The sequence below is a fragment of the Tiliqua scincoides genome, chromosome 2 (assembly GCF_035046505.1).
Source record: "Tiliqua scincoides isolate rTilSci1 chromosome 2, rTilSci1.hap2, whole genome shotgun sequence".
Taxonomy (NCBI): Eukaryota; Metazoa; Chordata; class Lepidosauria; order Squamata; family Scincidae; genus Tiliqua; species Tiliqua scincoides.
Window position 1 is genome coordinate 32,964,973 of NC_089822.1, and position 25,246 is coordinate 32,990,218.

The 25,246-nt window shown below is 43.6% G+C and overlaps 2 protein-coding genes across 2 annotated transcripts in view; one reads left to right on the top strand and one right to left on the bottom strand.

Moving 5' to 3' along the window:
* Window positions 1–321: 321 nt before the first annotated feature.
* Window positions 322–15,239, bottom strand: PTCD2 (pentatricopeptide repeat domain 2). The gene is made up of 10 exons (XM_066617025.1): window positions 15,061–15,239; window positions 12,087–12,179; window positions 11,166–11,295; window positions 10,273–10,390; window positions 8,771–8,849; window positions 5,465–5,556; window positions 3,680–3,793; window positions 1,699–1,773; window positions 1,264–1,377; window positions 322–611 (listed from the first exon to the last, which is right to left on the bottom strand). The coding sequence occupies exons 1-10, from the start codon at window positions 15,173–15,175 to the stop codon at window positions 387–389; spliced, it is 1,155 nt and encodes a 384-aa protein (XP_066473122.1). The 5' UTR covers window positions 15,176–15,239; the 3' UTR covers window positions 322–386.
* Window positions 15,006–25,246, top strand: part of MRPS27 (mitochondrial ribosomal protein S27) — a 63,657-nt gene continuing 53,416 nt past the window's right edge. Inside the window, exons 1-2 of the mRNA XM_066617024.1 lie at window positions 15,006–15,425; window positions 18,465–18,542. Of these exons, the coding sequence (XP_066473121.1) occupies window positions 15,356–15,425; window positions 18,465–18,542 (148 nt within the window). The 5' untranslated portion in view covers window positions 15,006–15,355. The remainder of the gene's footprint in view (window positions 15,426–18,464; window positions 18,543–25,246) is intronic.

The following is a 25,246-nucleotide window of genomic DNA, read 5'->3' on the forward strand; positions in this document are numbered from 1 at the left end:
CTAACCAATGCAGGCTAAAAAAAGAGTAAGATTTCTGACTCCTAGAGATCAGCAGTCCTGCTGGTAAGGACAGTGCATTTCCGCTTACTGTCTAAACATAATTCAGGGATGGATGGTTCTGATTGGAAATCCTGGAAGGGCCTTGACAAATAGCAAAAAGTACAGTCTTTCCCTGGAGCCTAACATTTCTTGCAAGACGTCTGCTCTGGATATATGTAGGTCAAAAAATCCATTATTTATTTGGCTGCTAGGCAGTCATTCATATGGTTTGCTTGGAGCATTGGAACACTGCCAGAAAAATCAGACTAAGTAGCCTGGAAATCATTTCACTAGGTCAGGGGGAAATTTTTTATTGGGAACAAATCCTAAAAAGGAGTAACATGGATCTACTCAGCCAGCAAGGAAGACTGTAAGGGCTTCAAAGTCCGACGGCTAACTTGGTTGTGCTTTAGTAGTTGCACGTGGCGTCTTTTTCCACGTGGGGTTTGACACAGCAAGTCATCCAGAGTTAGGGAAATGATCTGTCCCGAAGCTTGTAGCTTGGCAAAAGTTTCTTCAAACTGGACACAAAGAGCTGGGTTTTTCTCCAGTTTCTCCCTCACCTCAGCCAACTATGAAAAGATCATGACAACTGATCAGCAACTTCAAGTTGAATCACTGTCTCCTATACACTGCACAACCACCCCTTAAGTCATGAATTTGTGGAATCAGTGTCACCCAATTTCGCTTGGGGGCATTGTCTGGCCATTTATGATATGGCAAAGCTCCCTTGAGAACCGGTTTCTATTCAGATGTGGTCACAGACATTGCTACATTGCTAAATTGTACTGCATGATAGAAGGTGATCCACAGAATCCATCTACCCAAGGATAAGAGGAAATTTTAAAATACAGTAGCACACTACCATGAGCATACCAGTGTACCTTTCATGAATATTCATTAGAGTTGATGGGATGCAAATATTCTAATGGGTAGCCAAGTCCAATGATTATCAAGCACTGGATCAGAATCCACTAGTAGGTTGCCAGACACTTTCAGGGCTGTTTACATGTCTGGTTACCCAAGAATAGTCCTCTCTAAATTTATTTAAAACTCACTTTTTAAAATGGGAACTTATGGTCACTTAAATGGTAACTTACATGTTACATTTGCAAAATCCTGGCCCTATGCACTAAGAACCTGCTGCAAGGGAAAACCAGGCCAAACTTCACTGACAAAATGTACATTTTCAGCAACTGGCTTCCATAACAATAACATACTTACCACCTGCATACAGAACTCAGGTTTTTTCACAAAATCTGAATGATTGGTTTCTGAAGCTCTTTCCAGTGTCTGGACAACATCTTCTAAGTTACCAGATGCAGCCTGAAGAAGAATCTTCAAACACACACACAACAATAAATAACTCTTAGTAAGCTTTGGACTATATTAGACAACTGTCTATGGGTAAAAATCCATCTGCCACTAAATGTTTTAGGAACAGAATATTTGCAAACATTTCAGGCCGTGATGTCAGGCTTCCAATCAAATGTCACAGTTTTGCCGTAGGCACCACAAAATCCTTGTGAACATTACAAAATTAACTATTAAATATTTGCACACAGCAGTGAGGACTACATAATTCAGGGTAGTTGTTCAAGACATCAGTCATAAAGGGAAGCACTTGCAGGATTAATATCCAAAACTCAGCAGACTTACTTTCAGATTACTGCATATTCTGCTTTCTGTGTTCATGATCTGAGAATAAAATGAGAGGGCTTTTTGGATATCATTCTGCAAGGAAAAGAGATAGAGACAATAATACAGTAACCCTCAGAAAACAGCTTTACTTGGCTTGTATTCAAATCAAATCAACTACCTTGAACAACATTCCAATAATATATTCACCCATCAAATGTTCATCAATGGCTACAAGTAATACTGGCTACCCCATACCTCCATATTCAGCTTCAGTGTGATCTGAAGACCAGATGTAAGAAAGAAAGATTGGAAGAGGGGTATGCCTTCATTTTCAGTTTGTGGGCTTCCCAGAGACATCCGATTGGTCACTGAGGGAGACTAGATGCTAGACTCAACAGGCTTTTGGGCCACATTCAGCAAGGCTCTTATGCTGTTTTTATGTAAAGGAAGGCAACTACCACAATTTAAGAAATGTATAGCAGTTTTATTACAGAATGCATTTTTGTCGGTGGAAATGCTCAATTAAATTAAAGAACTCGTCCCGACAATGACTCCATCTGTCTTAATGCGTGTTCTCTTTGGGAAATAGCCAATTGTGGGGTTGTGCAAACCTTGGTCATAGCATGTACATGCTGAAAGAAACTACCCCACAGATCAAGGAAGACAAACAGGTATGTTCTGATAGCTCACTCTTCTATTCAAACACCACAATCTGACTTTACCACAGATTCTCTAAAATTCTGACTTTACCACAGATCTGACTTTACCACAATCTGACTTTACCACAGATTCTCTAAAATTCACAGATATGTAGCACACGAGAACTTTGATTGGGTGTTGAGAATCTAATACACTTTGTGAAAAATCTCAGAGAGAAGTAAATTGGCAATTGCCTTTCCAAAATGCAGCTAAGACCCAGCAATATAATTTTAAAACATTTTTTGGACCACTGGGTGATGGGGATGGATATAGATGCTTCCAAGCTACATTTGATCAATGAACAGCTAGCTGGACAGCTCAATGTCAGAGTGTGTTCTATTTGTGACCCTTTGTCAATTTCCTTTTTTCAAGTTTTCAAACTGAATGGCTACAGAAGCCTCTTAGAAACACAGAGTTTCTGGTTTAAACCATCTCAATAAAACAAAGTGGCCACCACATGAAGCATCCCCCCCACCTTCCCTGCTCCAGAAAGATGCTAGTAAATGTTGTATGAAGCAGGGAGCCTAGAGTGTTACGATACTTCATGATATATCACAAATATTTATAGAAGGGTTGGTTGACCAATTGTTCACACAGGTTTCATACATGTTAATTGCAAAAGCAAATCAATTACTTATTGGCACTAAAAACACTTGACCTCATTGTCTGACATGTTCGATCTTTATAGAACAGAGAGTCAGATCACATGGAAGAGCACTCCCTTGTTCCTGCAGCAAGCAAAGTGAAGTCACAGGAAGTTCTAGACAGTGACCTTGCAGTTGCCCAACAGAAAACATTTTGTGCTACTAGATTGCCCTAGGTTGCAGGGCAAGCAGCCCTCATTCCCACCCTTGCTATCAAATGTCACTATAATGGAATTAAAAAAGTAAGTTATCATTTGCATGGTGGTATTCTTAGCTTTGTGGAATATTTGACAGTATTTTGCTACAGTCAAAGAATAGATCTGACTGGATAGCTGATTTGAGTACCACTGTAATTTATGTAGTATGAGTGTACAAAAAAAAAAAAAGAACCCCTAGGAATGGGAAGAACCGGGTCCAGGTTAACAGAACACCTGCACTACATGTAGGTTCATATTCCAGCTCAGCCATGAAGTTTCCTGATGACCTTGGGTCAGTCACTCAGCCTCACCTACCTCACAGGGTTGTTGTGAGAACAGGAGGAGAGGAACTATGTACACCATCTTGAGCTCCTTGGAGGAAGGGTGGTATAAAAATGTGATAAATAAATTTATTGTATGTGCACAGTTGCTAGCAAATACAAACAAAACAACCAGCACCTGTTTCAGAGCAAATGCTACTGCAAAGTAGTATCCTCTTCTCGGTATTTGATCTCCTTTGAGTTGCCCATCTTCAAGTAATGTCATACAAATTTTGCAGGATTCTGAGCTGTTCTGTGGAATGGAAGATTTTGAACACCTGTGATTCCAGTTCAGACCCCCTTGCTGTAATGATGAAGCCTCACTGCTGGGGTAGTGAAATTGTTAGATATTTCTCTGTTACTCAGGACTTGAAATGTTGTACCCTTCTATCCCGGAAGTGCCTTAATTGCTAGAAACATCTGAGAAGGGGGCATCGGTACACACTTCCCTCAAAATGGCACACTCAATATACCCTCAAATTGTGATGGTAACACAAGGCCATCAAGAAAACCAATATGTGTAGTACACATGCAACATAAGACCTACTAATTCAGGGCTTTTCATACTGGGGCATTGCGACATCCCAGCCTGTGGGCCCTGGCCTGTTTCCCCTTAAGGGGTGGGGGCAGCCAGGAGGCAGGGAGGAGGCTTGGGGATCACACCGCTCAGGGGATTGCGCCTGGGGATCCTGGGGATCGCGCCGCTCAGGGGGCTGCAGGAGCTTGGCTGCACTCTCCACAGCCTCCTGCAGCCTCCCATGGATGCAGGGAGCCCTGCGTGGCTATTGTAGGGCTCATCAAAGCTTCACAAATGTAAGTGGAGCGATTGTGCTCCACTTCCGCTAAACAGGAAGTGGAGCGCAATCGCTCCACTTTCACTTGTGAAGCATTGGGGAGCCCTGCGGACAGCTGCGCAGGGCTCCCCACACCCCCAGGTGGCTGCAGGAGGCTCTGGTAAGCCCCTGCAGCCCCCCTGAGCGGCATGATCCTGGGGATCACGCTGCTGTCTTCTCCCCGCCCCCACTGTCTCTCCCCCACCGCTGCAAAAACTTACTGCAGCTTTCAAACTCCCTGGGAGCACCAATTGCTCAAAATCTCAGAAAGGGAGACTGCAAGTCTCCCGCTTGAAACAAATGAACCAAAAGTGTATTCCCAAAAGATAAAGATCTTTGCGTGATAACCAAAAAGCTGAAGTTTGGCTCACAACGTAGCCCAAGACCCATCAATTTCTAGAAATGGGACATGCCGAAAACATGAGGCATAAATTTTATCCACTGCCAGTATGTCACCACAGAGTAAGCCCTGCTGCCCCAGTTTGGAATGTTGGACTTTTGTTGCCTCTTCAGACTTGGACTAGAAGAAGAGGCATTTTGGGATATGATAAGAATGTAAATGTGTGTTTGTGTGTAGTACAATATATATTTACTGTGGAAAACTCCTTATTCTAATCAAAACACAGCAATTTGTTTCGCATATAAATATTTAGGGCAACAGATTATAATAGCTGTGACCCCCCCCCCCAATCCCAGCATACTTATTCTGGAGTAAGTCCAAATGAGTCCAGCAAGATAAGTTTGTGCAGAAACTGAACAGTAACTTGTTCTTGTATATCACCAACTTTGTGAAGATACTGATGACTATGAAATAACGGAGATTGCACATAATAATGCACATGCCTTGCTTGCCTTTCCCTTGCATCCAAATACCTGTGAGTTTTATATAGTTGCTCTTAACATTCTGCAGTCTCAAACACATACCTTTTCATTTTGGCTGCAATTTACTTCAGAGGAATTTTACTAAAATCACTGACACTGTTGTGACTCCAGTGGATTGAGAAAATCAACACCTTGAGTCTTATCACATAATATCTACAGTCAAAAAATAAGTTTCTCCAACATCTAACAATTCTGAAAATATACATTACCAGTTTGTAGCATATTGCAAATGCAAGCACATATGTCTCCCTGTTGAATTTTACACCTTGCCTCTTCATTTCTAATAGCACTTCCAGAGCACCTGTCAGACATTCAATTAGTATAATGTTGTTATTCTGCTATTGTTACATTTGCCAACTACTAACCAATGACACTGAAGAGAAGCATATGACAACTTCTGAAAAAAAAATATGTAAAAACTACTTTGCAGATGAGATACATGCCACCTGGGTTTTTGCTGGAATAGCATAAGGTTACAGTTCTCAAACTGGGGCACTGAGACATCCCAGCCAGAGAGAAAAGTAGCTACCCCCTTAAGGGGCATGGCAACCTTGCAGCAGTGGCACTCCCACGATCATGCCATGAGAAAGGGTGTTAAGAAACTTACTGTGGGTCATGTTGGCCCTCAGGAAGGTGCGGGGAGCCTGCAGACCTCTCTGTGGGCCTCCCCACAACTCAGAACTGCTGCCGATCACAACCCACTTCTGGTTTTTTTGGATGAAAACCAGAAGTGGGTCATGATCTACAGTAGTTCTGAGGTGTGGGGAGGCCCACAGAGGGGTCCAAGTTTTTTAAAAAAACCTTTTTTGCTATGTGATTGTGATTGTGCCATCACTGCCCCTCCCCCTCCAGGACTTATGAGGTCCCAGACTCTCCTGGAAAGTTTTGGAACCTCTGGTACAAAGCATAATAAAGTTGCTAGAACCATGGCAATTGAATTCAAAATTTAACTATTAGATCAATATATTAAAATAATACATATTTCTATTGAGAAAAACAACTTCTAGCACCTGTGATGTTGACAAAATGTTAAATGCATAATTGTATGGAGTGCCTTAGGCATTGCCACTTCAGTACAACTACGGCAGTGGTTCCCAAACTTTTAGCTTCGGAACTTACCTAAAAAAAGTTTCACTTTACCAGTCACTCAAGCCTCTGTGGCTATAATGGTGAATGGGCAACAGTGCTTCCTACAAGTAGTAGATTGTTTACTTTTTGATGCACACAGCTGCATCTGCCTTATCAGTTTTGTGACCTGCCAAAAGTTGGGTCGTGATCCACTGGTGGGCCACGAACCCACAGTTTGGGAACCGCTGTTGTGGTCACATGCAGCCACTAGGGTGGGTGGCTTGCTCCCAGACTAGGTCAGAGACCTTTCTAGATCACCGTTTCTCAACCAGTGGTACAGGTACCACTAGTGGTACTTGAGGTGGTGTCTGGTGTTACTTGTGGGACCCCTGGAACCTGCCTCCCAGCACCAAGACCAAGAACGCAACACAACGAATAGCGATAGGAGGCTTGGTTTAGTGGGAAGAGCTTCAAAGCATGCTTTTCTGCACTTGAAAAAGCCCTCACATCCACCCTGAGCTTCTTTCTGGTGTTCGTTGCATCGCATTGGGCTTCCCAACCCTGAAGTAACTGGTGATGATGTCATTGCCAGCTACATCCGGTGGTACTTCAAATAGGTGGACATGTTAAGTGGCACAGCAGAGGACAAACACTGTTCTAGATTATTGCTTTTCAGCAGAATAAATATGTAGTTGTTACTTATTTGTTTTGAAGGATCCAGATATCTGCCTCGTAGGCAAGTAAAATAAATCAGAAGCACTGGTCACTGAAGGTCATTTCCAGATTGTTCAGCATGGCAACTGCTCTAAAATCAGGGCCAGTTCAAAACTTCCTGGTGCCTGAGGCAACATGCCAAATGCTGACCTCTCTGCATACCTGGTGATGTATGAGATTCTGAGCCTACTCTATGGATTGGAAATGGAAAAGGAGAACAGAGCCGAAGAAAAAGCACAGAGGTGGGGTAGAGCATCTCCAACAATCCAGGCCAGCAGTCTCCTCTCCTCAAGGCTTCCGCTACCATTCTGTCCCCATCTTCCTTTTCCAATCCAGATACTGGGAGAAGGAGCAGTGGAGGTGAGTAGGAAGATGTAGGGGAGCATACCCCATCAACCTTGTGCCAGAGGCGTCTCAATTGGCGTCATGGATGGGCTGGTTGGTTGGTTGGCAACCTTCAGTCTCGAAAGACTATGCTATAAGCCTGCAGCAGCTGGTATTCCTAGGTGGTCTCCCATCCAAGTACTAACCAGGCCTGACCCTGCTTAGCTTCCGAGATCAGACAAGATTGAGCATCTGCAGGGTAACAGTTGATAACAACTGGGATGGGCTGGTCCTCTCTGAAATTCCCTCTTTGGAAATTCTACATCTCACTCTTTGCTGTCTATTTTATCTAAACCTTTTTTTTTTAAGGTTCATTTTCTTCTAAAACTTTAAATTACTGTTTTTTTCATGCTATAAATATTTTCAAAACATTTTAATTTTATTGCTTTTAACATTTACACATTGCTCTGAAATGTTAATCAAGTGTGTGTGGGTCCACATGCACAATTTCTTCAACCTATAGCTTCATCCTATGCATGTTTATTGAATGCAAGTCCCACCTAACATAGTGGATGGATCTTACTCTTGAATAAACATGTACAAGATCACAGCCTCAAACTTAGAACAATCTACCACAGGAAAAAACATAAGCACTGGGGTATTCAGGAAATATAGCACTTAATTCCTGCAGTGATTTAAAAATTCCGAGGCTTTCAAAAGAAAACAGCTGCACAGTTGAGATCAAACATGGGAAATTACCAGATTTAAAAATAAAAAGCAAACATAATTAAAACAAAAAATCATAAAGCCCTAATCATGGGCTGTAGGATTACATTTGATGAAACACAGCAAGTGCCTAATGAGCAGATAGAGAAATCTTAATTATATTTCCAAAATGCGTTACAGCTCTAGTGCACCCAAGAATGATCACGTAAGGTTCTGCTAACCCCAAATATAAAACTATCCAGTGTTAATTATAACTCCATAACATGAGATTCTGTTACCCTGCACATGCCTGATCTCATCTGATCTCGGAAGCTTAGCAGGGTCAGGCCTGGTTAGTACTTGGATGGGAGACCGCCTGGGAATACCGGTGCTGTAGGCTTATACCATAGTCTTTCGAGACTGAAGGTTGCCAACCAACCAACATGAGATTCACAATTAGACTGAAACTTTCTGCACTGTAGAGCAGGGGTGGGGAAACCTTCAACTTTAGGTATCCTAGAGCTTTAACAATTGTGTAGGAGAGAGAATTTCAGCAGGTGCAGCTTGTCATCTGCAAAATAACAGGCTGCATCTGCTGAAATTCCCTCTTCTATACAATTGTTAAAGGTCTAGTATCCCTAAAGTTGAAGTTTGCCCACCCCTGCTTGTAGAGAATGTATTTTTTTTGGGTGTATGTTACTTACTTTCATAATGACCATTGGTAAACAGTAGATCCATCAAAATATTGAATGATGTGCTGTCTGAGAAGAAGCCATGCAGAGCCTGAAGAATATAAATACAGTCAGGCTGAAACTGTTATTCTGATTCTAGCCTGCATATCTTTAAAGCTCAGAGCAATCTTGTAGATAAAATATAGAGTCAAAAACAGCAATTTAAAACCCTCAAACTAAGGACTGTTGGTGTTCCTGTTAAGGTATGCATAAGAGAAGATCTTCCTCAATATTTATCATTCCATGGAAGTGGTACAAGTACGGGTTCTAGAGAAGCTACAAATGCCATTCTAGAGCATTCCCTGACCTTCAAGATCCATTATGGGGGTTGCAAAGTGGTGGTAGAGGCCTAAAAAAGGCCCGCAAAGCATGCACAGAACATACTGTGCTGCCCTTTGGATCCCAACCTTAATCTCTAGGTTAAGACAGAGAAAGATATTATGTTTAAATTATGTTTTTAATCTGTTTTTAATATGTTGTGAGCCGCCCTGGGTCCCTTTGGGGAGAAGGGCGGGATATAAATAAAGTTGTTTATTATTATTATTATTATTATTATTATATCATGCTGGTTACATTTGTATAGCAATCGTGCCTAATAACGGAATACATTTATATAAATCTCTTGCAAAACAACACAATACCGACTAAGCAGCACATCTTTAAATTCTTGAAAATAAAATTCCCATAGCATTAGCCAACAAGTGGAAACAGCAGAATACTGACCTGGATCTCAGTTCCACTGGGAACTTTTTCGTGTGTGCAAACCCACTTAAAATAAATGGACATTTTGCACAACCCTTTGTTTTAATGGAAGCCTTTTCAAATACAATTTACTGAATGGAGCCAAGGTTCCCAGTAGATTCGAATGTACCCCTGTGACTAACAGCCAAATTCTGAGCTGTGCAGGGCTGCAGCAGCACTGAAAATGGCTACCGCCGCATCTTGTGCGTTCCAGCAGCCACTGGCAACTCCTCGGGAGAAGAGAACTTTCATCCCCTTCCCCTGGGTAAACGGAGTAGCCCCACAATGGGGCTACTCAATTCACCACCAATGAAAAGGTTGGTGGTGGATCAAGAGCATTTGTGTTTGGCAGTGTGCCCAACGTGGAGGCTCTGGATCCAATGCAGCAAAGCTCCACTGGTCCCGCCTCCTCCCTCCCCGGAATGCCTCCTCCCTACCCTCTGCCCGCCTCCCCCTCCCCAGAATGCCTCCGCCCCGCCTTCCCCCACACTTCCACTTACCTTGCTGCTGCTCAGTGGTCCCCACGACCACTGAGCAGCAGAGCTCTGGCGGCTGCCCAGCAGTAGTCCAGTGCTAGCCAGCGCTGGGCTACCACCAGCACTCGCCTGGCAGTAGGGCCTGCAAATGTGCCTTATGGCATGTTTGTGACAGTGCACACCGGCGGTAAGCTGGCACACACTGTTCTGGATTGGGCCCTAAAGAAGAAACAAGAGAAACCATATTTTCAGACTCACCTGGTTTTTGATAAGTTCCAAGGCAGGTGCTTCAAGGTTAAGTTCATAACAAAGCCTCATAAAAAGGGGGCCAAATTTGAAGTTCCCAAAGCTCATATTTTTGTTCTCTGCATGGTACCTGAGTAGAAAATCAGGGCAGGAAAGAATATGGTTTGTTTGCTTTTAAAAAGAAAAATGTATGAAAGGAAAACATAATTCCAAAGCAAGATCTTAAAAGACATGGAAAACTATGAACTTAAGGCATTTTTTCTGCTTTTACATGACAACTGAGAAGTCAGTAAGGTCCACTGCATGGACAGAAATAAAACACAAGAAATGGATGATGTTATGAATGCCATAGCAGCTATACCATCTTCCAAAATTAGTCCCGCTCTCCATCATGCATCTAATGTTGACTAATTCTGGAAGGCAGTATAGTGCTTCCATTCATATTTTCTTCTCTTTGTTTCATGGTATTGCCATGCAGTGCCTAATTTAACCCATTTCTGTCCAGCCCACAGGTGTATACATTTAATCCCTGTTGCATATATGCAACATTGGGCAGCAATGGCTTAACAGTGATTGGATTTTCTCAAGCAAACTGTGCTGCTCTTAAAAAATAGCTTGAAATCTGAATCCTTTTTGGGCAGAGTCAACCTAATCAAATTCATTAATTTAACCTTTTGAGAAAATGGCATTTGTCTCAGAGGAGTTTCTTGCCAAGGTGTCAAACCTGGGCAGGTGTCCACAAGCACAGTTTGCTTTACTTAGGTTAATTATTTAGCTCTAATAAGAACTAACACAATTAGGGCGAATCTAATCAAAAACGCCAGCATTTTCTACTGTCATATGGTTCCTGATAATGGAGTTAAGCAAATATAGATGTAAGAACAAAATACTGTTTTGAATGTTACCTGTATATAACTCTCTTGGCTATGTCCACATCATTTTTTGACTGGCACAAATGAAGTAATGTTTTCAATTCATCTCTGAGAATCAATCTATTTTTTAATAATTTTTCTTCCATTGTCCTAAAATATGTTTCTGAAATTGAATGAATTGTAATCAGCACAATAACACAGCTAGAGCAGCATTAAAAGGTTGTTTGCAGCAACTGTACATGCAGGAGGGGCATCTGATATTATTGACACTCCCTGCCTTTCATACAACCAACAAATGCCCAACTGAAATTCCTCAGTTCTATGCGCCTGTGTCTTTAAGCATCTTCTGGGACATGCATGCATATGAGGGACAGGCAAGTGAATATTTGCAGTACAAGAATCACAAATGGGCAGGAAAGGTGTGTCCTGAAACAGATGGGAGCTAAGTACTAAGAATGCAGGATGCGAATGTATTCTTCAGTGAAGCAAGAATGTTCCTTGGTAAAGCAAGAAACACCTGTGCTTCAGGCACTACTAAAGGAAAATTGGGTGCAGGGTTGCATGGGCAGTGGTTGCTATTTATATAAGTTTCCACGGTGTCCATGGGTTCCATATCTGGGGGGCAGTGGAGTGGAAGCCTTGCAGATATGGGGGGATGCCTATGCTATGAATTTAATTTTCTTCCTCCAAGCCACCAGGACATGGCTTGGGGGACATCACATACCTTGTGATAGAATATTGGTTGTAGTGCACTAGACTTCAAGTCAAGTAGGAAGGTGTTGTGTGCACTCTCTAGCATTACATTATTGCTCCTTTAAATAATAGTGTTGTTTTGTTTGTTTTTGAGAAAGTTCAATTTTAGTGAACTAGTCTATGGCAAATTGCAGATCACAACTGGAAAGGCTGCAGACTTCACAGCATGAATCAGTGTAAGGTCAAACAGTGAAAGAATACCTTTATTGCCATATATTTGATATCCAGTTGTCAGTTTCTGCTGCTGAAACTCCTGTAACCTCACAACATCTTCTGTTAATAAATAACGTTTGGCTGAAAATGGAAGAGAAAGAGGGAGATGTTTGGAACATCCCACGTACTTGACTTTGAAAACAATAGTTTGACTTCTCTTTATGAAATGTAAGCTCTTTTTTAAAAAGCCAACATTTTAGGTATCCACACATCCACATGAAGGAGAGCTGTGGAGACTCATCTTCTCTTGTACACACAGTACTGTCCTAGTTCAACATGACTGCAATTATTCTCTTCTAATACTTCCATTTGCTTTCAAGTTGTGATCTTCTCACTCATTATAAACATCTGTAGTTGCTTCTATGACCTGGTCACCAACCAGTTGGAAATACAAATGGGAGAAGGCCTCACCACCCAAAGTGATCTGCTAGCAAGCACAAGTGGCACAACTGTGTTTCTTGCCACAGCCCCCTTCCATGTCTTGGCTGGTAGCCAGAGGGTTAAACTGCATTCTTTGGCCAGTCAAATTTGAACCAAGGGCTGCCACTTGCTGACACTTACTTTTTAGAATCACAGAGAAGATTTTGCTCTTTGTGTAAAAACCAGCTTTGTACCTTCCAGTTCACTGAAGACTGCACTAATTTAGTGCAATTACATTATCTTAAGAAGGTTGGATTCCAAAACTCTAAACCAGTGCTTCTCACACATTTAGCACCAGTACCCACTTTTTTGAATGAGAATCTATCAGGATCCACCGGAAGTGATGTCATGGCTGGAAGTGACATCATCAAGCAGGAATTTTTTTAACAATTCTACCCTCACTTACGAGGGAGTAAGTCCCATTGACTATCTGTTAAGAGAATATACATAGTTGCTTGTTACAAGTACAGGTCTGTAACATTTCCCCAAATGCAGTCACATCCCATGATAGCAGAAAGTCTAATATATTTAAAAAAAATAATGAACATAAGAACAGCCCCACTGGATCAGGCCATAGGCCCATCTAGTCCAGCTTCCTGTATCTCACAGCGACCCACCAAATGCCCCAGGGAGCACACCAGATAACAAGAGACCTCATCCTGGTGCCCTCCCTTGCATCTGGCTTTCTGACATAACTCATTTCTAAAATCAGGAGGTTGCGCATACACATCATGGCTTGTACCCCATAATGGATTTTTCCTCCAGAAACTTGTCCAATCCTTTTAAAGGCGTCTAGGCTAGACGCCAGCACCACATCCTGTGGCAAGGAGTTCCACAGACCGACCACGCGCTGAGTAAAGAAATATTTTCTTTTGTCTGTCCTAACCCGCCCAACACTCAATTTTAGTGGATGTCCCCTGGTTCTGGTATTATGTGAGAGTGTAAAGAGCATCTCCCTATCCACTCTGTCCATCCCCTGCATAATTTTGTATGTCTCAAACATGTCCCCCCCTCAGGTGTCTCTTTTCTAGGCTGAAGAGGCCCAAACGCCGTAGCCTTTCCTCATAAGGAAGGTGCCCCAGCCCCATAATCATCTTAGTCGCTCTCTTTTGCACCTTTTCCATTTCCACTATGTCTTTTTTGAGATGCGGCGACCAGAACTGGACACAATACTCCAGGGGTGGCCTTACCATAGATTTGTACAACGGCATTATAATACTAGCCGTTTTGTTCTCAATACCCTTTCTAACGATCCCAAGCATAGAATTGGCCTTCTTCACTGCCGCCGCACATTGGGTCAACACTTTCATCGACCTGTCCACCACCACCCCAAGATCTCTCTCCTGATCTGTCACAGACAGCTCAGAACCCATCAGCCTATATCTAAAGTTTTGATTTTTTGCCCCAATGTGCATGACTTTACACTTACTGACATTGAAGCGCATCTGCCATTTTGCTGCCCATTCTGCCAGTCTGGAGAGATCCTTCTGGAGCTCCTCACAATCACTTCTGGTCTTCACCACTCGGAAAAGTTTGGTGTCGTCTGCAAACTTAGCCACTTCACTGCTCAACCCTGTCTCCAGGTCATTTATGAAGAGGTTGAAAAGCACCGGTCCCAGGACAGATCCTTGGGGCACACCGCTTTTCACCTCTCTCCATTGTGAAAATTGCCCATTGACACCCACTCTCTGCTTCCTGGCCTCCAACCAGTTCTCAATCCATGAGAGGACCTGTCCTCTAATTCCCTGACTGTGGAGATTTTTCAGTAGCCTTTGGTGAGGGATCGTGTCAAATGCCTTCTGAAAGTCCAGATATATAATGTCCACGGGTTCTCCCGCATCCACATGCCTGTTGACCTTTTCAAAGAATTCTATAAGGTTTGTGAGGCAAGACTTACCCTTACAGAAGCCATGCTGACTCTCCCTCAGCAATGAAATGAATGAAATGAAATGAATGGGGACCCACCTGAAATTAGCTTGTGACCCACAGTTTGAGAAACATTGCCCTAAACTTTATTCAGCGGAAATCGATCTATTAGGTGAGAAGGTGCAGGTTGCATCACCGACAGATTGCTGAGGGGGGAAGAGGGCACAGATTCGGGGTGGCCTTCATCCTAAATCATCATCCCTGCTCTACAGTATAGAGAGCAGGTATAGACACCTGCATTGATTTTAAAAAGATGAAGCTCTTCCACACAAAGCCTCCAAGATTGAGTTGCTTGTGGGTAAGTGCATGTGCATCTCTCCTTTGAACTGCCTGCAAGCCTGCCTGAGGAAGAGCTCTGTGGAACCCTCAAGTTTCTATATCCCCAGCAGTAGAATGCAGGGCAGCCACAAAAGCTGAGCCATGGTTGTCCAGTCCCTGCTCTCACCTCTTATAGCACAAGGGATGGGGTCCCTATCAGGACTACAAACCCCAGAATGCATCACTCCGCCATGTCTAAAAACCACTGATTGAGGACGCAGCACCCCCGTCCGCTGCAAGAGCTCGCAGTCGAAAGGCGGCGGTGCCTCCTGCTTCCCTGTTATTCGCGCTCACGCACCTCCTTGCGGGCAGCTCCAGCAGCAGGACCCGGCGGCGGCGCGCACGGCCAGAGCAGAGCGCTTGATCGCCTCCCGCAACATTCGATTGGAACATTCAGCCACCGCTGTAGCCATTCTGCCTTCGGACCGTACCAAGAAGCAAAGGGGGGTGAAGGGGCTGCCTCCGTGTGCGCTGCACACGCTTTGCAGGCGAGAAAAGGGGCGGGCTGGCTGGAAAGGGGCGGAGCGTCGTTTTGGTAGCACGACAGATTCTTCCTCCTCCACCCCCCGGTCAAAGAGTTGGTACAGGCTGAAATGGCGCTGCCAGGGTTCCAACGAGGGTGCTTGCAGTGCTGGACTGGGATCAAGAGCTGGGCTGCTGCAGGTGGGTGGATGGATGTTGCAGGAATGAGCTGGGTCTGCTTGGAAATGCCAGTTTCTAGTTCTGAACTGGCTTCACTGTTTGAGGTTATCTTCCATGGCACATTTTCTTGGGAGTGAGCACCACTGAACCCAGTGTATTCCCAAACGACTGAGCATAAAATAGAACTGCCTGCCAGAAAAGGTTTTTGCCCTGTGGAGCACAGTAGGACTCCTTAAGAGCCCAGTCATATGCATGTCTTCTCAGAAGTAAGTCTCATTATACCCAGTGGGACTTACTCCCAAGTAAGGGTGGATAGGATTGGGCCCTAAATGACCTTCCCATACCTTAGGCTGGGGTGCCCAAACCCTAGTCCTGGGGCCACTTGCGGCCTTTGGGGGCTCCCAATCCAGCCCGTGGGGAGCCCTCAGTCTCCAATGAGCCTCTAGCCCTCCAGAGACTTGCTGGAGCCTGTGCTGGCCCAATGCAACTGCTCTCCAGTGTGAGGACGACTGTTCGACCTCTCTCCTGAGCTGTGGGACAAGGGCTCCCTCCACTACTTGGTGTTTCATGTCTGTGATGCAGCAGTGGCAGCAAAGGAAAGGCCGGCGTTGCTTTGTGCAAGGCCTTCTTTAGGCCTTGAGCTAATGCAAGACCTTCATTCATTCATATATGTTCCATCTCTAATATATTCATTTAGATAAATTTATTCAAATTTTAAATGTAAATTAATTCTTTTTTCCCAGCTCCCCCCCCCATGGAGAGATGATGTGGCCCTCCTGCCAAAATGTTTGGCGACCTCTGCCTTAGGCTGTAATCCTATCCACACTTACTTGGGAGTAAGCTCCATTGACTATGAGGGGACTTACTTCTGGATAGATGGATTGGGCTCTTGCAGCCAATCTGCAGCAGCGCTGAAATGGCTACCACTGCATCCCGTGGGACTGGGAAGCAGCACCGGGGCTATTTGGGGTAAGGAAGCTTACACTTCCTTACCCCATGTAATCTCCAGTCAGCTCCAATGGGTCTCTTTGGATCTTTGCCCGCTATTGAGCGAGCACAGGTTCCAGGAGATTTGTGTCACCTCTCCTGGGCCAGGAAGGGGGATAGGATATGGCAGCAGGGCCATCTCTGCCCACCTCCCACCCTGCCACACCTTCCACCACCCTCCCTCCCTCCCACTCCGGAATGCTTCCCCCCACATCTCTTTGCCACTTGCCTGGAGCACCTAGCGGCATCCGGCCCAGCACAGGCTCACACTAAACCAGCTTCAGTGCTGGAGTAACACTGACTGTTGTAGGCATGCCTTTTGGCACACTTACGACAGTGCGCACCAACGGTGGGCTGGCATGAGCCCTTCAGAGTTGATCTCTAAGTATGCAGCCTGTGCACCCTTCGTTATAGAGTCATCCTGTTAAAATCAACAGCGCTCCCCTGGATTGTAATTTTTATTAATGCATTTGTTATTCTAGTTCAAGGGTCTCAAATGTAAGCCATGCAGGCCAAATGTGGTCCCTGGAAGCAAATTATCCAGCTCCCAGTATAATTTGGTTCTCCCAGTGTATACCTGGGCTCGGTCATATCTTGAAAATATGAACAAGAGTTGCACATTTTCTCTTCTTTCATATGCTGCTATTGAGTTTTTATGTGACAATGAAATGCTTATTTCTGGCTATCATTTGCTTATCACTTTCTGCTCAGTGATGTCGCTTCCAACCCTCAGCAGGCACCATGCATGCTAACTTCGGCCCTCTGTATCAAATGAGTTTGACACCTAGTTGTACATAAATTCTTGCTCAGAGTTCTTTTGAGGTTCTTGCAGTAGCTGTCACAGCAGGCACTTAGTGATGTGATAATCCTTGGCTGGCCAGGCAGTGGCTAAGGAGTCACTCCCATGAGAGTCACTCCCACCTGGCTGGGCTGACCTTTGAACCCTTCAGTACCAGTGGTAGCAGCAGTGCAAGTTGACCAATAGACACATGCTGCTGTATCCAGCAGCCCCATCTTCAAATGGCAGTGTCTACCAGATACCTGTGTCATTGAGGTGCCCCTAAGGGATGCTACCATTGGCCAGTGGGGAGGACAAGAAGAGGAGCTGCCATGCAAGTCTCTTGATTGGGATGTGGGCAGGCTAACATGCTATGGGGGGTACATTTCGGGTCTTTGCTCCAGGCCCCCATCCCCTGTGGCAGCAGTTTATAGTGAAACTCTGGGGTCATTTCCAAGACAGCACATTTGTGAAAAGGTGACTGAGAAAAGCAAGTCTCTTTTTTCTCTTGTCAATGCTGTATTTCAGTTTCAAAGATCAACCCTCTTACTCATTCAGAATAAGACAAATGTTACATTCTCTCTACTGGAAGAATTCTTTCCAATTTTTTTTTTTGTAAATTTCCTTTTACTGATTTTATTTCATTTTTAGTCTTCTCTTATCCCTTTCCTCTGCCCTAGTACATTTGGGGGGGGGGGCAGGGATTTAATAATCAATAACCTTGTGATACCACAAGGCCCCTGCTTCTTGAATCTCAGATTTTGGGATACTCTGACCTGACAACCCTAATTACTGTCATTCCCCCTCTCACCACATTTCCCTGTATTCTGGAAGACATTGGCTAAAAGATTTTTTTATCAAGCTTAGATAGATTTTATTCATGAATGCTTCCTGAATAGACTAGTGCTTTCCTTTTATCAACATCTATAGATGGGGAATAATATTTATGTACTCATGAAAATAATAGTATTGATCACAATATTCAGTGAGTTATGACATTGGAGTTTTATGGAAACTTAATTTATAGTCTGGGGGCCAGATACCTGTAAAACCTTATTCTGTAAAGCTGACAAAGGCATTTTGGGATTCTGAATTCTTCAGAATATAGATTCCAATGAATGGTAGAAGTTAATGATTCCTGATATGAGACCTGCCATGACAGCAATTTATTGCATTTAATTAGGGAATGGAAAGTATAAAAAAGAAGATGGCTAATAAAATGTTCATTTGGATAAATTGAAATCTTTCTAGATGACCTTTCTTTGATATTGATCCTGACTTCTTTTTTTAATTAGGTAGAAGATCTATTCTTTCAGCAGCTTATGTGGACGGTTCAAAATGGGAGCAAAGAGAAAAAGATCAGTGCAACCTGGGTAAGGAAATGATCTTGGACCTCTGGAGCCTAATGATAGGCTGCAGTCTAAACTTGTATTTCTTCTGCACCAGGATATTCTAAAGCAGGTTGCCTGTCCCTTGGGGGTGTTGGTATTCTCCCTGAAGAATCCACACTGGCAGCACAGCAACTCACCAGTTATCTGGACGCATAGTGATGACATCATATGTCATGAGAAAGCTGAGCTTTGAGCTGCATGGGGCTTGACTAGATTTTGAGCTGCACAACTGCTCAGCTTAAAAGGAATAATACAGTGGTATTCAGACTGGGGTGTTGTGACAGGGCAGAAGGGGGGAAGGCAGCGACACGACCCCCAGGATCGCATCGCTAGCGGGGCTGCAGGGACTGGGATGTACTCATCAGTCCCTGCAGCAGCCTTCCCAGGGTGCGGGGAGCCCTGTGCGAGCGTCTGCAGGGCTCCCCAGCATGCAGAAAGTGAAAGTGGAGCGATTGTGCCCCCCTCAGCGACATGATCCTGGGGATCGCACTGCTGCCTTTGCCCAGCCCCTGCCGCCTCTCTCCCCTCCCCTGCAAGCACTTACCCTGCAAGCACTTACTTACTCACTCCCAGAGAGTTTGAAAACCTCAGGAAAAATGAATGGGATATGTGGAAAAGGAATGGGGATAGGTTGTGTTTAACTGTTTTGGCACTAACTTTCCAAAGAGCATCTGTGCTGTGTTTGTCTTTGTTGTCACAAAGGAAGCCTGTAGCATCTTAAGGCTGAATTAACCTGTGTTTAGTTCAATAAGACTGAGGACTGCTTCTGAAAATGGCATTTGTACAGTGAGCTCTCTCCCATAACAAGTAGTATGACTTACCCCATTTTGTGATGCCATGCCTTTGTATGCTTCCTTGCTCTTGCTCCATATCATTGGCAGCACCAGGCAGGGACAGGAAATGCGCACAACAACACAACCTGGAATAAAATGTACTTCATGATTTGAAGGGGAATTGTGAGAATATGACATGGAGGCCCTGTTCTTGGCTGCTGTGTTTTGTCGTTCCACTCTGCAAGGTGAACAAATCTAATGTGGGATAAACTTTCATTAGCAGATGCAAACTCTAATGCAACAGTTAATCTGCCTTTAAAGTGCCCTATTTGACTTGGAACCTGGCTAGAAGGCCTGTTTTTCCCCATATGAACGTGCTCTCCAACTGGGGTTGTCATGGGAGGCTCTGCTCTGTGTTCCTTTGCCTGATGATGCATGGCTGGTGGGGACTCAGGACAGCTCCAGGTTGTGGAATAGCTTCTCCTGTGAGGTTCAGTCAGCTCCTTCACTGGCAATCTTTAGAGAACCTCTTAAGACCTACCTTTTTCTGTTAGTTTGTCTGCTGTTTATTTTTCTCCACTGGTCTTCTCCATTGGCTTTGATATTTCCTTTAAACTGCTGCTCAAAATACTGTTTTCATTTGTATATTGTAAGCCACCTCAATGGGCCAGTCAGCTAGACCAAGAGGGAACGAATGAATAAGTTCCTTTCAGGAAGTGTCACATTCTGAAGGGAATATGTAGGTGGGCCAAGTTATAACTCCATAGAGATTGTATCTAGGCCTACAACCAACACATGTTTCATTCATACCATCTGTGGCTTCATTGTAAGATAGACCAGTGTTTGCCTCTACTCGTTCATTACATACTCCCTGGTGGTGCATCCATTTCTTTATCTCCATCCTAATAGAGTAGTTCACAATAACACAAAATTAATACAATAAACCTGTTATGTTAAAATGCAATGTGAATCCATTAAAATAAGTAGTTATTTCAAACTGAAATAGAAAACTAGATAATTAAATCCCAAAAGATAAAGAATGTTATTTGGTGTGTGCGAGACAGCCACTAATCAAAGCTTAAAGTAAAGATAGGCAGAAACACTAAGAGATATGCTCCAAAGCTAGGACTCTGATTTGATAGTCTAAGAATAGAAGATAGGATCAATAATACGACTTGAAATGACCTGGCCACATGTCAGAGCCCCAGCAGGCCCATCCATGAGGACAGCTGAAGTGATTGCCTCAGGGAGCAGATTTGAGAAAGATGTCCTTCTCTACCTTCTTGCCTCTGCTTCTCCTTCCATTTCCTGGGTTGGAAAAGAGAGAAGAAATGTGGGAGGGGAGTGCTAAGCTAGAACATTGGAGAGTGGGAGGAGTGAATGCTGGCGCATCACTGGGTAAGGCGGAGCAGCATTGGACATGCTGCCACAGTGGTCAGAGGGTCTTGATCTGGTCCTGATCTCTATAGATAGATAACTATTCTCTATTTTATTGGAAATTGTCAGGTTGCAAACAAGAAACCCAGGAATCTTTCTTATTTGAACACAAGATGGCACTGGTGTCTTGTGAGCGCTGGTAACTCAATCAAGCAATTCACTTTTACAGTAATGGTCACTCAGGAAAGCCTTGCACCTAACAGATGGAATCCTCATGCATGTAGGAAAAGCAAACACATTGTTGCTATCATGTGTGAAAATCCTGTAAGCGTCCATCTTGCTGTTTCTCCACATCTTTGGTAGCCACTACATGTTTTTCCATATTGTGGGGAAAAATGTTGTGTTTTGAAGTGGCCCAGTGATATAGCTGATTTTTTCTTAACACTGTTGTTGTTGTTCACACAAACAACAACACTGTTGTTTCTCTTTTGTTGTTGATCACAGCCATAGTAGTTGAAGTCTGGATTTTGCCACCCTTTTGAAACTACATTAATAGGTCTTGCACACCATTATGATTGCACAGTAGGTTTATTAATTTGGAGGGGGGCAGGATTAACATTGGATTGTTTCAGTTTGCTGCATTGACAATGGAATGTGGTGGGGTGGGGTGGAGTAAAGAGCAGAATTAGCCCCTTGACTATAGTTTAATTACTCAAATTCTGCACACAAAAGAGTGGCTAACAGCCCAACATCCACTGCATCCAGTGCACTGGCCAGGAGAGATAAGAAGTTTAAAAACTTTACTTACCTTCCCAGCTGTTGCATGGTCCCTGATGGGACTTCTCAGATTTATGCCAGCTCTTTTGCTGGAGTAACTCTGAGGAGCCTGCTGAGGGTATGGCTGGGCCCAGGGTTCGGATTAAGGCAGACACTTCTGCCACCACAATCCTACCCTAATCCCCACCCTGCTCTGGCCCTCTGTCAGCTGAACCCCACTGATGCCCAGTCTACACTTGCTGTTGGAGGCATGCAGCTTTCTGGTTGCTGCATCAATAGCTATCCAGCCACAATCACCTTTGATGCAGCGCTAGAACTGGGCCAAAAGGTATGTTAAGATTTAACTGGCTCAGCAAAATGCACCCAAGGATTTGCAGTACTAATGAATAAGAAAAGCATGCAGTTGGGTTTGAGGTGTATTTTTTAAAAAGAAAAAAAGATTCAGGACTAATGTCTGGAGTGATTTAACAAAAACTCCTATAATGGCTTAAAGGATAGGAGATTGCAGTGGCTTGGAATGTCATTGGAAAAAGTTTATTCACATGAACGGTGTAATCCTTTGGCAGTCCCATTGAATATTGACGTTCTTAAAGAGACTACCTGCCAATGTCCCCTTTATGCTGATGGTTTTTGTACAGACTGTGGGCCTGTCCATTAGAAAGTGAGTTGAGACCACTGATTCATTTCAAAAAAGATGCCAAGCAGCTATTATACAATAACCCTTTATTGATTGCTGCTGATCAGAGCTAGGTTTGAAGCAGCAATTTTGGGGAGGTGAAAAGCTTTCTGTCTTGTTACTAGTCCCTTGAGGGTCCCCCCCCCCCCCATTCATACAGGGATTTAATTCTCTGTGGGTAGTTTTATGGCAAATTTCATCAATAGGCAATCCTAGATCTCATTATTTGAGATGCTCAGTCACTAGGTGGATGCCCCTAGGAATTTAGAATTAGTTAGGGCAGCGATTTTCAACCTTTTTCATTTCATGGAACACTGACAGGGCATAAAAATTGTCAAGACACACCATCAGATTTGTGACAATTGACAAGGCACACCATACTGACAGCAGGGGCTTGCATCCCCCAGTGGCCCTACTAATAAATGATCCTTCTCCAATATCCCATGACAAACCTGCAGACCATCTGCAGCACACCAGTGTGCCATGGCATAGTGGTTGAAAATGACTGAGTTAGGGTTTTCTTTGGTTGATTTATCATATTTCCATGCCACCTTTTGCAATTTGTATCAGTAGAAGGGCAATACCTATATATCATATCCTCTAGTTTTAGAAGGCATGCATACTACAGACAGCAGTGTATGCTAGGCAAAGATTGACCGCTTTTTCCAAAGCAGTTCCAGATCCTTCAAAAGGTGGACTCAGTGATTCCTATTTACTAGCAAACAAGGTTATTGTATGTATGTATTGTTCATGGTTTCCTTTTGTAATTGGGCAGTAACAATCTAAGACAGAGTCACTGTACCTAGAGCCACAGAAATAGGCTTTCAGTCCTGTACATAGTTACATAGGAGGAAGCCCCATTGAGCACATTAGGACTTACCTCTGAATAAATATGCATAGGATCAGGCTCCATGAATGCAGCTGGGTACTTGCCCAGGGTGAATAGCAGTTCCATCTAGGCAAGTGGCTTGCAGTACCTACTACTTAAGCTGCTCATAGCTGCCTTTGACCTTCCAAGCTGGTAATGCTGTTTGGGAGCTAGTAATTTTTTTAAAAAAATATGCACAATTGTTTCTGTGTGTACAGTAATTGCTTGTCACCTTTACAATTCTCAAAGCAAGCATTCAAGGAGTCCAATGATAAACTCAATAAAATAATACAACCCCTGGCAATGATGAAAAAAAATACAAAAGATGTCAACATATACACCTGGAGACCAACCAGTTTTATAATTCCTCTAAAAAAAAAATTAAAGCAATAGACTTAACTGTGTTTCCTCAAAAGTGAGTTTTGGAGGACAAGATCCTCCACTGAGAAGGAGCCAGATTATGATCTTGCTTAATTTGGCAATAGGGCTTGCAAAAGGGCGCTGTCACTAGATCTTGATTCTTAGGACATTCATATGGAAAAGGTTATCCTGGAACCTCGGTTATCCTGGAACCAAACAGTATAATGCTTTAATGGTGGAAACCACCCCCTTTGATTTGAGTCAGAAATAAACTGCTAAACCTCAGAAGACAGGAATAAAATCTGCATACAACCGAAATGCTCACTGGGTGTCCCCTTGGCCAGTCATTTTTTTTTTATATGGCCTCGCAGGGTTGTTTTGAGGATCACAGGGGAGACAAACCATGTACTCCACCTTCAGTTCTTTGGAGGAGGAAGATTAGGAAAGAAATGCAATACATGAGTCTGAGAAGTTCCTGAGAGCCAAGAGAATCCCATTGCTGCTGGTGGAAATTGGACAACAGGGTAACCAAGATGAAAATGTATCCAGAAAACATGTTGTATCCTGGAGAGATGGACGGTTCCATCCCACCCTCTTCACCAGCTTGGCCAAAAAGGAGAGGTTGGAAATTGACCTAGGACTTTTCAGGTCAGGACCCAGGAAGACTTTTTTAAAACGAAGGCCTTACAAGAGCCTCTTTGAGCATAGATGGGCATTTTCCCTTGCTCAAGGAAGCATTAATTATCTTTATTATGTGGACCCAGGGCACCACAGGATCCAGCATCATTCACGTGCGACTGATCCTGGGCTATTAACATGTTTCCATTTACCATCTGATTAGGAGAGTCGTGCCTGTCCTTTTGGAAATGGCAGAGTTTTGCCTGACGCGTGAGACTCAACATGATGGAATGATGGCAACAGTTGAAAATAATAAGCTATACAGCATCCCTATAATGTATGGTGAATGAATCTAGGAGAAGTCTGTCTCACAACATAGGAATTCTCTAGCTATATAAAGGAGGCAAAGTGGGAATAAATTATTCATTTCTCTCCTACATTGAAGCCTTGCTTGCTGTATTGTTCTGCTGTCAGTTAACCTGATTTCTCTTCCCGTTTTTTTAAAGTGTTAATTAGCTCCTTTTTTCTTTCTGTGCTGAGGCTTTCATGTTGGAGCTGATGGATCTGTGTCAGCAGAGCACAGTTTTTTCTGGGCTTGGAGCTCTAGCGGAGATTTCCTGATTCCTTATGAGACAAAGAAGCCTACATGAAAGAACTTGCTACACAAACTGCTTAGCAGGACTAGAAGTGCTCATAGGATTTGATGTAAAGGGTGTAAAAAGTTCTGCAACAGAAAATGTCATGGATTAAATGTGTTTGCCATTAGATTAAATCAGTGGTCTCCAAACCCCGGCCCAGGGGCCAAATGTGGCCCGCGGCCAGCCTCTGTCCGGCCCGCGGCCAGCCTCTGATCCTCTGAGAGCTTCTGGCCCAGTTGACCAAACACAACTAGAGTTGTGCTTGTGGGGTGGGGGAATGGGGGTCCATTTAAGTGTGTGCGCTTTATTTCTTGGTCTGTGTTCATGCTTGGAGAAGTCCTGGACATTTGAGTCAATTCATTTATTCATTCATCTAAGTTTCGTATCTAATGTATTTATTTAAATTTTATATTGAATTTTTTTGTCCAGCCCTCGACACTGTGCCAGATACTTGATGCGGCCCTTTGGCCGAAAAGTTTAGAGACCCCTGGATTAAATAATGCAAATTAGAGATGATTTCTGTGGTACCTCCTAATTTAGGAATGCATGTACAGTGGATCCTTGGTTTACAATGGTAATCCTTTTGGAACTTGAAAGAC